General features: G+C 40.2%; 1 protein-coding gene across 4 annotated transcripts in view; it reads right to left on the bottom strand.

Moving 5' to 3' along the window:
- The window catches only part of AREL1 (apoptosis resistant E3 ubiquitin protein ligase 1), a 42,055-nt gene that overhangs the window by 19,274 nt on the left and 5,019 nt on the right, over positions 1-17,762 (bottom strand). For 2 of the 4 annotated variants that reach the window (XM_046647238.1, XM_046647234.1), the window contains exons 2-5: positions 7,341-7,661; positions 2,385-2,445; positions 1,256-1,482; positions 75-312 (exon numbers count right to left, since the gene is read on the bottom strand). In XM_046647238.1, coding sequence (XP_046503194.1) covers positions 75-312; positions 1,256-1,482; positions 2,385-2,400 — 481 coding nt within the window. In that variant the 5' untranslated portion in view covers positions 2,401-2,445; positions 7,341-7,661. The remainder of the gene's footprint in view (positions 1-74; positions 313-1,255; positions 1,483-2,384; positions 2,446-7,340; positions 7,662-17,762) is intronic. The other 2 variants (XM_046647237.1, XM_046647236.1) reach the window with 2 other exon arrangements.

Raw genomic sequence — 17,762 nt, forward strand, 5'->3', positions numbered from 1 at the left:
CTTAAACAAAAAAAGACAAAGGAAGGAAGGGATGAAAGGACAGAAAGGAAGAAAGAAAGAAAAAAAGAACATACCAGGCTGAAAAATCTTGTAGTAGGGACTGTAGGCCACGTTTAATCCACCAAGCTTCACTGAGATTTCATAACGCCCAGCCTTGCGCACAGTGAAGGCCACCTTGACCACGTTGGAACTGGGCTCCTGCAGGACTTCCTGGGTCACTGGAATTTCCACTGCTAGTTCAACATGAGAGATGTGAACTCTCAGTCCCACAGGCCGATGTGCAGGGAAAGGCTGCCCGTTCTTGTAGAATAACTGCAGTGGGGAGCAGAGGGGCGGCACCCATTAGAGAGCAGAGAGAAAAAACTGCTTCCTGTCTAATTCGAGAGAGTGTGGGCACACTGGAGGGAGCTGGCAAAGCCCAGTACCTGCCCGTTCCAACAGGCCTGCTCACAGACACAGAGAAAAACAAATTCTCTCCATGCTTCAAAGAAAACCATTATATCATGAACAAATTCTTAACCTTCTCAGAGGACAGAGAGAAAATATACATTGAATCAATTTCAACTTGACATTTTTGGAACCACAAGTGCTGCCTGCTCTGTCTCACCAGCCCTTTGTATTATATTATCACTGTTAACCCAAATGTAAAGGTAAGTCAGCGGGTCACATTGGCACTGAGTGAACCAAAGCACCAGGGAAGATGAGGGGAGTTCAGGCTATTGAGCCGAGCAGAATACTGCAGTGGAGAAGTCATCACAGGGGCGGCAAACTTTTCCTGTAAAGTGTCAGAGAGTAAATATTTTTGGCTTTGTGGGTCACACACAGCTATTGAACTGTGGTTAACCAACCACTCAAGTATGAAAGCAGCCATAAGCAATACAGGAAGATGAATGGGTATGGCTATGTCCCAATAAAACTGTATTTACAGAAACAAGAGGTGGGCGTGATTTGGCCCTCGGGCCAGTTTGCCAACCCCCATTCTACAATACCTAGTCTTTTCAGTAATATTTTTCTTATTTTGAGAAAGTAACATTAAGCTTTTATACATCTTCAAAGCTAAGCACTTATTAAACCAAAATGACAGAGAAATTCGTGACTCTTCAGATACTAACGATTCCCAAGTCCCTGGGCGAGACTGAAAAACCAGGGAAAATGTTAATATTCCTGGCCAGCACCACCAACAGACTGAACTGGGCTCTGGAAAGCAAGTGACTCAGAAACCCCAATGGGTATGGAGACAGAAACATTCCCTTACATGCACTCGGAAGGCCATGCTGTGGCCCACCTCATAGGGGTCCTTCCAATCCCAGGAGACTTTGCAAGACCGGGGATCCAGGTAATTTCCCCGCACGTAGTCATAAATAGTCCGGTCCCCTCGGCGCTCACGGTCCTCATTCTGGAGGAAGCTGACTACACGTGCAGCAAGCTCAAAGAGGAACTTAATTGTGAAGAAGAACGCAACCACAGACACTGTGATTCCACCTATGTAAAAGAGAGAACACATGTACCACCTGCCAGTTACACACTACAGCTTATAGAATAGGCTAGCCATCTCTCAAAAATTAAAGGAAACCAGGTTGAGATGGCAAAACGTCCAAAGACACACTAGACTGGGTCACTACCTCTGTGGGTGAAGAGAGGAACGTCTACACCAGGGGTTAGAGACTGTAGTCCTCCGGCCAAATCCCACCCACTGACTGTTTTTGTAAATAAAGTTCTACTGGAACACAGCCCCACCTACGCATTTACACCCTGTCTAGGGCTGCTTTTTGCCCTACAGTGGCAGAGTTCAGTAGTTGTGACAGAGACTGTACAGCGTGGGAGGCTAAAAATATTTACTATTTGGCCCTTTACAGAAAAAGTTTGCCAATGCTCATTCTATACCATGGACCACATAAAATGGCCCGCCCCCCACCTTCCTGCACATGCTGGGCCCTCACAGTGGTAGCAAAAAGAATGCGCCTTCTAGTCACTCCATTTGAAAGTCTTCCCTTCCCTTATCCACTTGGCAAAAGCCCTCCCCAATCCCCACCAGATTTAAGGGTTCCCTCTTCTGGGCTCCCTCAAAGTCCTGTGCATTCATTTACTATAACTTTTCTCCCCCTCGAGAATATCTCCCCTCATGTTATGAACTTCATAAAGGCAGACTTTTGCGTTATTCGACTTTGACTTGGCAGGAAACACTGTCTGGCACTGACTATAATTACTCAGTAAATATTTCCCAAACAAATGAATTCCACTGCCAGCTATGTGAAGGTATATTCTGGCATGACTGGAAATATTTCTAAGTCTATTTTCAAGGGGAAAGGGGGAGGACAGGGAGGCAAAAGGGATGTAAGCAACCCTAATAAAAAGACAATAAAGAGAGCTCACTCATAACGTACCAATAACGTAAAACATCAGGTCCCTTCAACGCCGACAGACAGCCCAGGATCACAGCTGCAGCTGCAAAAGAAAACTTTGGTTTAGTTTTTCCTCCCACTCTCCTTATAGCCATCTCAGAGAGAGAAAAAGGAGAGCGTATGGCTTGAGCCAACTGTCTCCAGCCTTACTATCCCTGTCCTCTCTCTCTAACTTGACAGGTGCCCTACAACATATTTCAGAGAAAGAGAATGCATCATTACCCCTAAAGACTTCCAATCTACTGACCACCCTAGGAATACCACAAACAGCCACTTGCTTTATTGCTAATTACAAAACACAATAACATGGTTTTCATCTTCTTAGATCCAGGGCCCCAAGACAGTTTCCCTCCCCCACACAAAGTGGTGCTAATTAACACAAGCCAAGAGGATAATGGAGTCGCTCTCCCTGTATATTTGCCTTCTGGAAGTAATTCATCTAAATAGAAATAGTTATATAAAATGTGGATTTTTAAAAGCAAGTATTATTACCATCATGTTGGCATTATGTAATTAAAATGAACTCTGGGTCATCCCAATAATAAGCAGTGGGCATATAAGAGAAGTCATTTTTGCTGTTACCAGTCAGACGAACTAATGAGCCCTGTGGAAGATGAACTTAGCAGAAAGGCCAAGGAGAGGAACAAAAGGAGGAGACTGTACTTCTCATCCTAAGTGATGCCTGCCAAGGTCAGAACAATTCAAACAGGGGCCAAAGTTTGAGGGGAAACTTTCACCGTTATTAAACTTATTTCCAGAATGAGATTTCAATCTTCATTACCCATTTGAACCACCCAAGGTACTGCCAAGGAAAACTGCAGTGTATACTGATGTTCATATCTAATCATTGAGTTTTGACCTTAGTATAGGCTATACAGGTTCTCCATTCTACACTTCACTGAATTCATTCTTTCTTTTCAAGTTAATATATATTAAGGTATCAATGTTATCTCAACTCAGCAGCTTTTATCACTACCAGAATATTACTTACAGACAAGACAGTTGAAAATTTCTAGGCTCAGATTTGGGAGGGACCAAAACAACTTTTTTTTTTTACAAGGTGTGCTTTTATGTCTAATAGTGCCAGAAAAATTTAAGAGGGAGACAGAAAGTGGCCATTAGTTCCCTTGATAACGTACCCAATGGAATTCATAGAGAGTAGGTAATTTGAGGAATGACCATGCCAAGTTTCATAGAAATCCCTATTTAGCCTGGTGTCTAAAGTCCAACCAGAAAGGAAATCCACAGAGCAAACATTAGCACTGTCAATACACATGGATTAAGCTGCTCCCCAAAGGGTCTATTATAAAGAGACAATATACAGACATCAAATTTGGGATTACAACTACTGAGCCTCCTTCCCAAACAAGTATCTCACCTCCTGGGACCCTACACTGAAAAGCTGCTATCATGTCTCAAAAAGCATCTGTCTGTGCCTTACTGGATGTGCTGGATGACTTGGTAGGACCAAAACCGGCAGTTCAGCTATCTTATGGACTCCCTCAGTTGGATGCCATCCAATCTGATCCTGGATGTGAAAATTTGATCCTCAGCGAAGTCAGCATTCAGCAGAAAATGAAATATATGTGGCTGATGTTACAGGACTTGTGGTCTCAAGTCTCTCGCTCATTGGAGGAAAAAGAGCAATGCTGAATTTATGGTACATGTCATGAGGGCTGGGAAAATTCCTATGTGTTATCTCTGACAACCACAACAACTTCTTCTGAGGGGCAGCTGACAAGCAGTAAGGCCCAGGGCTACAACTAACTATGTGACCAATCTGGCTTCAGAATTCTCATTGCTATAAAGAGTTGAGATTTAATAATTTCTATGGCACCATCTCCTTTAGTGTGATAGGACTTCAATATAAGTTCCCACAGCCATCAAGACCCTAAAATCAAACAGTATAACAAAGAGTGTAATAAAGAAGATGAGGGCATGGACTCTAGAACTAGACTACCCGGGTTTAAGCCCATTCTCCACAACTCACAGTGTGAGCCTGGACTAGATATTTACCATGTCTATAAAGTGCCAGCTTCCTTAACTGTCAAATGGGGATAATACCTGTATGTATCTCATAGACGTGTTGTGAGGATTAAATCAGTTAGCACATGTAAACAGGCCAGAATAGTGCCTGGCACACAGTGAGTTCTCAGTTTTAATTATTATCATAATTATTATCAATACTAACAGCAGCATCACTATACTACTCCTTCACTTCAGAGGCAAGGAAACAAGGAATCTCTCTACTGGCCCACACTTTCTTCAATGGGAAATGCATTAGAATTATAAAAGGCATAGCTTCTCTTACAGTACTTCAAATCTCTGCCTGTGTGGTAGTTCTCTACAGTATTCTAATTTCAAGTCTGAAAATTTTTATAATGAAGAGTTAAAATTCATCCTAAAATAATTCATCCAACAAATATTGAGTACCTCCTTAATGTGTTAGGTACTGAGGAAAGTGTCAAACAGCCACAGTCTCAGTCCTCATGAAGCTGGCAGTAATGAGCTTGACATTGCTGAGTCCTTGTCCATTTTTTCCCACCCACTTAGTTCTCAACCAAATCATCAATACTAATCTAGATCACCTAGCCCTTTTCTAATAGGTCAATTCTACATTTCTACTCCAATTCCCTTTATTATTTAAAACTCAGCATACCAATTACTACTTTTTTCCAAACAACTCTCCTCTTCTCCTTGAAACCTCCTTGTGACCAGGGAATTAGCTCTGTCAATTCATCACTCATTGATTTGACCTTTACAAAATGTCCCACTTCTCTACAATAGCTCTCAAAAACCTCCCCAACAAAATTTACTCATCTCTCAATTTTACCCATGGTCACATTTTGAACTTGCCTTCCTTCCACATTTTTCCCTTTCTTATTCTTCCTGAATGATGTCACAAAGCCTCCCTATCTTTGGCACTCAAATCACTGTTATTCTAGATTTCACTTCTGTTCTGTCGGCATTTTCTGTCCTCTTACTGACCCTGTCGGGGCTCGCTCTGCTCTGTCTCTGCTCCCATCCCCAGCCACAACATTCTCCTTGGCCCCATCTCCCACCTTACCTTGTTATTCATCCTATGATCTATGCGAATCAGATCCTTTACACTTTTACACAAAACCTCTGAAATGTCCCATCTCCATACCTTTGCAAAAGTCATTTCCTCTGCCTAGACTATCCTCTCCCCTCTCAGTCTCTACCCACGGAAAATCTCCTAACCCTAAAGTCTAGGCAAGATCCTATCTCCCCTCCCTGAAATCATCCCTGAGCCTCAATTTAGAAATTCCTCCCCTCCTCTGAATTCCCACACTGCTTTGTTATGATGTATCTTGTAGCACTTTCATTTCAGTCCCTTGTTTGTTTTATTTTCCATTTCAGAGTGGTAAATAACATGAGGCAAAGGCTAGTCTTAAAAATTCTCCACAGCATCCAACATAACTATATATAGTAATTGCAATAAATATGAATAAAATATCTGAATGGATATGGTCAAACGTCTGTTCTTTTCTTTGCCCAGCATGCCTACAAATCAGGAATTTTTCACATGGGACCTTCCTTTTAGATACAGTTTTTAAAGACTTCTCTAATTAGCAGTATATTCACTGAGCCAAGGGTTATAAGCTCTTCAGACCAATTCAATTCAACAAGTATGTATCAAATACCCACGCTAGAGTCATGGGTTCTCATGTACCACATGGTATCCAGTTTTATGGTCCTATCTTTCTAATCTTGATCTTTAATTTTTTTACAACAGTTTCTGTAGCACTCTCCACTTTCGGCTGCTCACACTTCTTCATAAAATTATTTTGGAACTCTTCCTGAGTCTAAGTCAAGCACAAAGAAGCCTCTGCCATACTATTTCACGCAATTCAGCTACATGAGTATTTTGTTTGTTTTCAAGTTCATCTCTTTAGTGTTCTTGCCCTTATATAATTCAGCAGATGTGATATTCTAAGCTAGCAGAATAAATGTAGTCGTAGTAAAGTAATACTCACTACCCCCTTATTGAGCCATTTATGTAGGCAAAACACTGCACTTAGTGCTTATATAAGTTAGCCTAAATAACTGCCACCATAACAACTTGGTGAAATAAGCACTGTTATTCTCATTTTACAGATTGAAAAAAAAAGCTGGGCACGGAAAAGTTAACTTGCTGAACATCTCCCAGCTGGTTAAGTGACAGAGCTGAGACTCAAGCCAGTGTCTGACTCTGAAGCCCAACGTTCTTAATCTCATACAACACTGAATCGTGAAAAAGAATGGAGTCACAGGGATACCGAAGAATTTGGGAAGAGAAAAGATTTAAGAAAAGAGGTAAAAGAATGTATGAAAAACATTACCCAATCTTACTGTGAGGAAACTCACCATGAGGCTAAAATTAGAAAGATAAACGCCTATGGCCATTTTTTTAATCTTTTGAAATAAAAAGAAAGCATGACAAAGGAAAATGGAATGCAGTACCAATTATCTAAAACGAAAATATCACTTGCTTACTAAAAGATCCCGGGCAAGTTGCTTAACACTACAGCACTTTGGCTTACACTGCCTACAAAAGGGGAGAGGAAGGCAGAAGTACTTGAAAACATCTGTCTCAAGGGAATGTTAGAAAGTGGACCAACATACATATTCTAAAACTTCTTGCTTTTTTAGGAGTATAAAGATTTAAAATTACAATATGAAATAAACTTTAGCCCTAACATTGAAGATCAGTTGTGAAAAAGTCATTTCCCAGAAATGAAGAATTGATTTCTTCATACTCGAAGCTGTCCTGCTGGGCAGGGTGGGATGGGGTAGGGTGGGGAGAAGGGAATCCATTCTAACTCAACTGCACACTTCAACGGCTATCCCTTGCTAAAAAGGCTTAAGAACCAGTTACTGAGTCCATGTTCTGCACATCCCAATAACAAGTGAGTCTTAACTAGTCTATTGCCTTACCTTTAAACGAGGGCCCATGTTCTGAGGACGGAGTGCAGCACTCCTATTCACCAAAGCGGGTAATTTTTGGCCCCTTTCACGTTGTCTTCCAACTTCCACAAGAAAGAAAATAGCCACAAGGTCAACAGAAAGTGTCTGTCCATCAGATTTTCAGTGATGGTGTGTCACAGAAGCAGAGGGTCAGTGTTTCTGGAGTGAACTGGATGAATTCCAAGGTGGAGAAACACGGCCCCAAAATATATCATCCCTGGACTTCTCTCTAGTGCAGGGTGCAATCAACTGCCAAAGGACCCATCTGTTCTGCTGTCTCAGGAGCCTACCCTACAAAGGAAAAACGAGTCAGTGGAAGAGGTTTTTATTTCTCAAAGAGAATCCCCAGGAAACCACAAAGAAGGGGTAGAACTGGCAGTGGAAACCCTGGGACACTAAAAATAACTAAGTGCAGGTACATTGACCAAGTTTTCTCAATTGTAACTCCACAAGGAAAGTCAAGTGGCAATCTCACTGCCTTAACTGTGTCCCCCTCCAGAAAGAAGCTCCAGAATTTCAGTTGGTTCCAACCCTTCAGTAGAAGCAAACTCGAGCACAGATTTAGAGTAAGCCTCATCAAAACCACATGCTCAGTTTCAGTTTAATGGGGCTGGAGCACAGGGTCTGGCAACACGGTGAAGAGAAATGAGACGAGGACAAGTGAGGCCAGGTTACAGGGCACCTTGTGTGCTACGATAAGGAATTAGGACAATATTCAGTTGCAAAGGGGAAACCACCAAAGAGCTTTTAAAATCTAATCTATCAGCCTTTGCAGTCTGCTCCCTTTGTGCCCATGTATGCACTTCCAAGACACAGTTAAACAATGCTGATTTTACCTTTAAACAGTAAAATTTGTACTATGAGTGAGGGAAAAAAATCTGACCTTTCAAGATAAAGTCACTAAGTAATAAAGTTCAGTAAAGTCAGGCTGTAACTCAAAGATATTCATGAACTAAATGTAGCAGAAAGGGGGTCATGGCAAGGCATACATAAACAGCTACCATAAAATACATGAGAAGAGACTAGTAATCATGAAAAGAGACAGCCTCTTTCCACACGGCGGGAACTGTTCCCAATGCTTCATATGTATTAACTCACAATCCCAAGACATAGACACAATTTTCCCTATTTGACAGATGAGGAAACTGAGGCACTTTCTCAAGATTACGCACAATAAGTAGTAGAGTTGAGTCAACCCAGACAACCTGAACCCAGAATCCATGCTTTCTTTTTCTTTTTCTCTTTTTGTGAGGAAGACTGTCGCTGAGCTAACATCTGTGCCAATCTTCCTCTATTTTATGTGGGATGCCGCCACAGCATAGAGTGACAAGCAGTGCAAGGTCCACGCCCAGGATCCAAACCTGCAAACCCCAGGCCACTGAAGCGGAGCACGTGAACTTAACCACTACACCACTGGGCTGACCCTCAGAATCCATGCTTTTAATAACTCCTCTACTGCCTCTCTACATGGGAAAGTGAGAATAAAAACCACAGAAGGCTAATAAGAGCAGAAGAGAAGAATAAGTAGAGGCCAGCAGATCAAATACGTTGGCAAACTTTTATAATTAAAAATAAATAAGTGTATGTATTTATTTTAAAATATGGTGACAGACTTGCCAAGTACATGAGCCAAAACCTGGGTCAGCTAGCAATTGGAACCAGCTTAAAGGATCCACAAACAAGAGAAGACTTACATAAACTATAAGAGATTCGTTAGAATGCTATATAAGCATTTTTAAAACGACACTTTTAAAGAAAAACAACAGACGGAATTGCTCACAAATAAAATGTTAAATGAAAAAACAAGCACAAAATTATTTGCATAGCATAAGCCTAATTTTTTTAAATATTACATTACATAAAGAAGACTGGAAGAAACAACATAAAAATGTTAATAGTGGTCATTTCTTTGTGTATGGAATTGTAAATAATTTTGATTTTCCACCTGTACCTTTTAGTGTTTTCCAAATTCTTCATGATGCAAGAACATATAAAAAGTTCCTATTTCTAAAGAATATTTTTTTTTCTAAAAAAGTGACAGAATAGGCAAGTTATCCTTTTTTCACATACGGAAACAGTATTAAAAAATTAGCTAAAGACACTAGAATGTACAATTTTTATTTCTATTTATTGTGATCTTAGTGGGTCTCCAACCCTGCGATGAGCCATTTGATTATTAAATCAAATAACTCTAGTTCTAAATTCATCTTGACTGTGCCCCACCATGAACTACCATGCTTACCCGTCCCCCCACCCCCACAAAAATTTCCGTGTCTCTAGTGAGCTTCAAGACTCAACTCAAGTACCACCCTCTTTCCTGGTCCAATTGCCAGGCCCCTCTGAGGGCTCCCCCTACACCGGGCAGAACCAATCACTTCTTCATTTCTAATAATTCTATGCTGAAGATCCTCTATTAGACCATTTATTAGTCTGTATTGTAATTATTTGTTTATACAGTATTCTCTCCTAATGGACTGTGGGCTCCCTGAGGACACTGACTGGCTCTTACTCATCTTTGCCTTCTAGTGGCTAGTATCTGGTGTTCAGAGTCTCTCTCAGAGCCTGTACTTTCACAAGTTCCCCAAGTGAATTCTAATGCATGTTAAAGCTTGAGAAGCGTGGTCTAGACTAGAGCAGTCCGCCTGAGAAGGGACCCAATATTCTGCGTCTCTATCAAGCTCACAGATAATGCTGATGCTGCTGGTCTGCAGACCCTGCTTTCAGGAGCAACGGTCTAGAGCAGGAGTTGGCTAACTACAGCCTGCTGGCCAAATCCAGACAGCCGCCTGTTTTTGTAAAAAAAAAAAAAAAAAAAAAAGAAATTGTAAAAAAAGAATGAACACAGCCAATTCGCTTGTTTACATATTGTCTATGACCGCTTTTGCACTACAAGACCAGAGTTGAGCAGTTGCAGCAGAGACATATGGCCTGCAAAGCTTTCCTACCTGACCCTTTACAAAAAACGTTAACCAATCTGGCATGGAGGTTTTAGTCTTAAAGCTATATAACTGCTTTGTATAAATGAACTCATTTTTATGAATCAAAAAAGCATAAAATCATTTTCTTCCAGTTCTATCATCCCCTCTTAGGAAAAGAGCTACAAAACCTGCAACATTATGCAAATATTTCTCCTGGCTAATTTCAACTGTTATTTAAAAGCTTTATGCCTCCCATACCCTGAGTAGGAATTTTATACAATCATTTCCCAAAGTACGTGTTTCATACAATCATGCTTGCGTTTCATCAAGGCTATAATTTCCTAAAACCAGTACCTCAGTGACAAAACACTATATTTGGGTTTCCAAAATTATTAGAATACATACCACTGACTGAGTCTCTACTTTTAAAGTGCTATTGTAAAAAGCCATGAAAAAAATGACGTGAAAGTCCACTTCAGAACTCTGGTGAACAAAGAGGTAGTGGCAGCACATATGAGTTCCAAATATCACCCACTGAGTTCCACAAAACCAGAGAGGACAAAAGAAAGACGTTGGCTTTGTAAGACATAGGCTCCAGAGTCTCTCCAGAAGCACCAGCCACGAGTCCAGGAATATCAAATTTAAAAAACAGGTAATTCAATTAGGAAAAGCCCCACAGGTTAGAGTGGTCTAACTAAGGAGGTTCCAGGAAATAAAGTGCACCCTCAGATACTTTAGATATTAAATAGTTTACATTTTCCTGTGCTTAATTTCACCCTTGGTTTATTCTCCCCACTCTAAAATCTCAACATAAAAGACTACCTCCCCCATCAAGTTTATGCTCTTGAGATATTTATACAGTTGTGTATTCCTGCTATCTCGGTTCAGCCAAGTTATACGGTTTCATTTGTATTCTTTTCTCATCAGTCAGCCCCTCCAGTCTCTTAATCATTCCTGTGGGTCTTCTGTGAACTCTCTCCAGCTGGTCCCCAGTGATCTGGTAATGAGGTGCCTCCAACTGACTGCAGCCTTCCAGAAACAGCCTTGTTAGTCAGAACAGGATGAGCTCACCCTCCTCGGTTCCATGACATAATACTCCTTCGTAGACAATCCTCCAAATCACAGAAAGCTAGAATGCTGCCATATTAGACTATAACCCCATTCCACACTTCCCAGATTTGGGCACTGGGGCATGCCAGAATGTGCTAGATGCCAGAGGATAAATGACACAGGTTCCTGCTACAGCTAGTTACTAGAGGATGAGGTGAGTGAGGTGAAAAAAGTATTTTCATGTTAAAACAAACTCATAGATAATAAAATGGAATGCAAAATATGCATAAATTTCTAAAGATAAAACATGGGAACGTTCAAAATATTCATGGATATTTTGTAATTAAATCAGAAAGGCTGCTTGGGGCTCTGCTCCCAGCTCCCAAGGGTTACATACCCATTATCCTCTACCACTAGCGGTGTTTGAGCTCAAAAGCACTACAACTCCCACTCAACTACTGTTCTATTAACCCCATTATCCCCATCCCATAAACTCACATTTTAAATAAAACTTTGCTTTTCTATAAAAAACTTTATGTTTTAGCAAATTCACTATCAACATCTTTAGGTTCTTCTGTATCATTCATTATTCATTCATTTCATATTACTTGAGCATCTGCTGCATGCCAGAATGTGTGCTAAAAGCTAAAGTCACAAGGATAAATAAGACAGGGTCTTTTCTTAACCTTGATGAACTATGTCCAACACGGGAGACGGACAATAACAGGTGGCAAGCAACACAAATGAGGAATAAATGATGTGTGGAGGGGAAGGAAGGAAAGCGGTAACTGCCTGAGAGAGTGGAGAAGTCTTCACAGAAGAGAGAACAGTGTTACTTAAGAATGAGTAAGCATTCGCAAGGCAGAAAAAAAAGGACTAAGATCCTCGGCAGAAAGAACAGCACAGGCAAAAGTACTGAGTCAAGAAAGGGAGTGATGAGAAGTTCAGCATTATGAAAGCAAAGTGTTCAGAAAGACCATCTGGGGCCAAACTAGGGTGACTGACTCTAAGTACAGTACAGTGTAGCGGTCAAGAGCATGACCTTCCTACTGAGTGATCTTGGACTAGCTACTTCTCTGTAGCTGCCTCAGATATAAAATGGAGATACACTGAGAAAAGGAAGGAATTCAGCTGCTCTTGGGGAGCAAGACTTGGAGTTTAAGGGAAGGGAGGGCCGGGTGAGACTGGAAACTAGACCCAGGTGGCTTGGTACTGCAGGAGTTCCTCGGGGGAGACAGCTCTATGTGCAAACCAGGCCCCTGAGTAGCTGGGTTATGATGGTGGTTTGTACCCAGGCCACGGCAGCTCAACCCACAATAAATGAGGAAGATGGCCGTGAGTGCATTTGAGGGACTAACTGGATTCCCAGAGAAATCCCATGTGGAAACAATGACAGCAACAATCCAAAACACTAAGTTTCCTGGGTTTTTCCAAGTACGTATGATGATAAGAACAAGAATCCACCTTTACTGAGAACTTACTATATGCCAGAACTATTCGAAGTGCTTCATGTACTATCTCATTTAACTCACATCAACCATATAAGGTAACCACATTATTATCCATACTTTATAGATTAGGAACCAGAGGCGCAGAGAGCTAAAGTAACTTGCCTATAGTCACTCAGCTGACAACTGAAAGAGCCAGGCAATGTGATTCCAGAGCCTACACTCTTAACCAGGAATACTGAGGTAACAAGAACCTCAAAAAGGAACAAAAGATATTCTTGGGATAGGAAGAATGACAGCTCAGCAATACTGAATTTGGAAATTTAAAGGAATATGACTTCACTTTAGACTTTAAGTAACAACAGAAAAACAAGAGATTATTTTTAACTAAGGGAGTAAGAGGATCACACATTTTAAAAGAAGTAACTCTAAGGACAATATGACAGAGACTCTGAAAAGGACAGACCAATAGCTGAGAGAGAGGATACTGGTCCAAGGGAGCAGCGAGACGCTGCCACGATGGAGCAGGAGAGGCTAGAGTGTGCTTCACTTCTATCAGAAGTCACAGGACCAGTGACCTGTGAGGCCGAAAAGATCAAAGAGAACAAGAAGCCAAGGACAAACCACTTGGGAGCCTCATGAATGGTGGTGGAGAATTGAGGCAGAGCAAACATGGAGGGAAAGATAATGAGTACAGACTGAACATGTTAAGTTTACGGTGTCTATAGGATATCCAGGTGAGTATATCCACAGGACAAATGGAAATAAGGATCTGAAGCCATAGAGATCCCAGTATCCTGGGGTCAGTTAAGACTTGCGGAATGGAAAAAGACTGCTGTGGAAAGCAGGTAGACCAAGAAAAGGCTAATTATAGAACCCTGAGAGGATCAACCTTAAATGTCCTGACTTCCCCCCAGGAAAAGAGGAGCTAGCAAAGAAGAATGGAAGAAACAATGAGAGACGAGGAGAAAAATTGTAAAAGTAGTTTATAGGAGCCAAAAGGAAGTTTCTAGAAACTGGTGGTCAATAGTATTAGATTGGGTAAAGATTTAGCCCAGATGGGGGATTCAAAATCAGCCCCAGTTTTTTTCCCTTAGTTAATCAGAACTCTAATTCTCTGATCTAGCAACTTCTTCAAATAAAATGTCTCATTTCCATCAATTTTCATTAATATTAACCTAAACTTGACCCAACACTGATAACTATGATAACTAGTAAGCTCTTTGCAACTCAATTCAGTGATACTATTATTTCAAATTTATTTTTTAATTTGTTTGCTTGTTTTTGGTGAGGAAGATTGGCCATGAGCTGACATCTATGCCCATCTCCCTTTTTTTTTTTTTGAGGAAGATTAGCCCTGAGCTAACTGCTGCCAATCCTCCTCTTTTTGCTGAGGAAGACTGGCCCTAAGCTAACATCCATGCTCATCTTCCTCTACTTTATACGTGGGACACCTACCACAGCGTGGCTTGACAAGTGGTGCCATGTCCGCACCTGGGATCTGAACCGGCGAACCCTGGGCCGCTGAAGCGGAACATGCGCACTTAACTGCTGTGCCACCAGGCCAGCCCCCATCTTCCTCTATTTTTTTTCTACGTGGGACGCTGCCACAGCATAGCTTGATGAGTGGTGTAGGTCTGCACCCGGATCCGAACCTTCGAACTCTGGACCACCAAAGCAGAGTACGCCAAACTCAACCACTACGCTGGTCCCTATTTTGAAATTATTTTAATGCCTATAATAATGTCAGATCTAAACTAATATGAATCCACTCTCTAATCCTGCATAAATCACTGGCAAAAAAAAAAAAAAACTTGTCAAAATCAGCTTTATTGAGGTATAGTTTATACAGAGTAAAAGTCACCAATTTAAAGTACACAATTAGAGTTTTGACAACTGTATAAGGTTATGATACGAAACACATGCATGATACAGAACATTTCGTCATCCCAAAAAGTTCCCTCATGATCTTCTGCAGTCAGTCCCTCTCCTCCAACTCCCTGCACAACCAGTGATGTGCTTTCTTTCACTATAGTTTGTCTTTTACAGGACACCATAGGACATCATATACAAAATTGGTCTTCTGTGTGTGACCTAACACTTTTGAGCTGCATACATGTTGTTACATGTATCAGTAGTTCATTCTTCTTTATTGCTCAGTAGTAGTCCATTATATGGACATACGACAATTTGTTTATCCATTCACCACCAGATGAAGGGTGTTTGGCTTCTATGCAGTTTGGGGCTGTTACATAAAGCTGCTATGAATGTTCAAGTATAAGTCTTGAGCAGACACAAGTTTTCATTTCTCTTGGGTAAATAGCTAAGAGTAGGATTGTTGCATCATATGGTAAGCATATATTTAACTTGTAAGAAACTGACAAACTGTTTTCCAAAGCAGCTGTAGCATCTTGCATTTCCACCAGCAATGTATGAGGAACTCCAGTTGCTCAACATCTGTCAACACTTGGTATCATCAATCATTTAAATTTTACCCATTCTAATAGGTGTGAAGTGACATCCCATTATGGTTTTAATTTGCATTTCCCTAAGGACTAAAATATTCAGTATCTTTTCACATGCCTATTGGCTATTAGTAAAGCTTCTTTGTTATCCAAATCTTTTGCTGTTTTTAAAAATTGAGCTGTCTTTTTACTATTGAGTTGTAAGACCTTTATTAGATATATGTTTGGTACATATTTCCGTGGCTTGCTTTTTCACTCTTAACTGTGTTGTTTAAAGAATAAAAGTTTCTAATTTTGATGAAATCCAACTTACCAATCTTCTTCCTTGATAGTTTGTGTTTTTTGTGTCCTATTTTAAAATATCTTTGCCTAACTCAAGGTCACAAAGATTTTCTTCTGTTTTCTTCTAGAAGTTTTATCTAAAAGTTTCACATGAGAAAATCTCTCATCAAACTTTTAACAAGATTTTTTTTAAACTCCTGCATTCCATTTATCTCATAATTAGTCACTCAGTTTTATTATCCCTTTGTTTCTTTCAAGTTCAACTTTCCACATTACCAAGCACTATTTAAGCTACAGTCTATTTTAGAATTTGGAAAGATTTTTATCTTTTAACAGATTTTCCCCTTCTTCAACCTTTTAAATGGCATTTCTAAATGCAGACAAGGTTTTATTCCCTCAGATCTCCTCAAATTGACATAAAACCTCTGGATCCCATAAAACCTCTGACATAAAACACCACCACCAAAATTCAAAAACCCAGAGAATACACCTTCTGGTTAAGACAGGGACAACGAACTATTTACCTTTCTGGTTTTAAAGATAAGCTTTTATAAGATCATTTTTACCATATTGAGTTACTCTAACCTGGGAGGAGGCTAGAGAAAGTTATCTTATTCACTGGTTAAAAAAAAAGTTTAGGCTTATAAAAGTTAAGCTGATCAAGAGGATATGAACAGACATTTCTCCAAAGAAGATATACAGATGGCCAAGAGGCACATGAAAAGATGTTCGACATCACTAATGCTCAAGGAAATGCAAATCAAAACTACACTTAGATATCACCTTACACTCATTAGAATGGCTATAATCACTAAGACAAAAAATAAATGTCAGAGAGGATGCAGAAAAAAGGGAACCCTCATACACTGCTGGTGAGAATGCAAACTGGTGCAGCCACTATGGAAAACAGTATGGAGATTCCTCAAAAAATTAAAAATAGAAATACCACATGGCCCAGCTATTCCACTATTGGGTATTTATCCAAAGAACTTGAAATCAACAATACAAAGAGCCTTTGCACCCCTATGTTCACTGCAGCATTATTCACCTTAGCCAAGATGTGGAAGCAACCCAAGTGCCCATTAACTGATGAATGGATAAAGAAGATGTGGTATATATATATATACAATGGAATGCTACTCAGCCATAAAAAAGACAAAATGATCCTATTTGCAACAAGATGGATAGATCTTGAGGGTATTATGTTAAGCGAGATAAGCCAGACAGAGAAAGACAAACACCCTATGATTTCCCTCATATGTGAAAGATAAACAAATACGTGGACAAAGAGAACACATTAGTGGTTACCAGAGGTGAAGAGGGTTGGGGGTGGGCATATGGGGTAAAGAGGCACATATGTATGGTGACCGACAAATAATAATGTACAACTGAAATTTCATAATGTTATCAACTATTATGACCTCAACAAAAAAAAATTTACTTAAAACATTTTTAAAAAAGTGAAGCTAAGACAAAAGTAATTCTACATTTCTTAACTCAATTTGGATTCTCTCTATAGCACCTTTTGAAACAAGCCAGAGTTCTTCAGACTCGAAATGAAACGAATAGAATACACGAAGGCATAATTTAGATTCAATTGCCCCCTGGAATAGTTTGCCGTTGTCAGCACAGTCCAGAGAAAGTAGCAGAAAGGTATTCAAAGCTAATGTGAGCAAAACAGGGAGAAGTGACAATTATCACTGCTCATTTTGTAACTTCCTGAGATGTGTGGAGAAAAAAAAAATAGGCAACTAGCTTATCTATGCCCCTATCACAGTCTTTACTCTAAATCAAGAGAATAGCAGCTTTGATTTACAACTCTTCCATCTTGATGTTTTTTCTGTTTACCAAACTGACTTTGCTGTGCCCAATCCACAGAATTAGGACAGGCCCCTGTGTTCCCATACCATGGCAGCTTTTATGCTTAGGTGACCCTGGGCCACTGAATCTTGGCTATTAAGGAAAATTTTAAAACTAATTCTCTGAATCTGACAAGCCGTCTCCCTCAATAAGTCTAGGAAGTTGTTATTTCATTAACTGTGCATGAAGTGGCAGGCAAACGGCCAGATCGACAGCCCAGTGGGGTAGAATTGGAATTGTCACCCACGTACTTAAAAAGCTAACAAAACTTCTACCTCTACTACCATCCATACTTTCTATTCTACTCTTATTTTAAAGGAAAACAAATTATATAATCAGAAGGAAGAACAACCTTAAATGAGCATTTTA

Source organism: Equus quagga, chromosome 20, assembly GCF_021613505.1.
Source record: "Equus quagga isolate Etosha38 chromosome 20, UCLA_HA_Equagga_1.0, whole genome shotgun sequence".
Classification (NCBI taxonomy): Eukaryota; Metazoa; Chordata; class Mammalia; order Perissodactyla; family Equidae; genus Equus; species Equus quagga.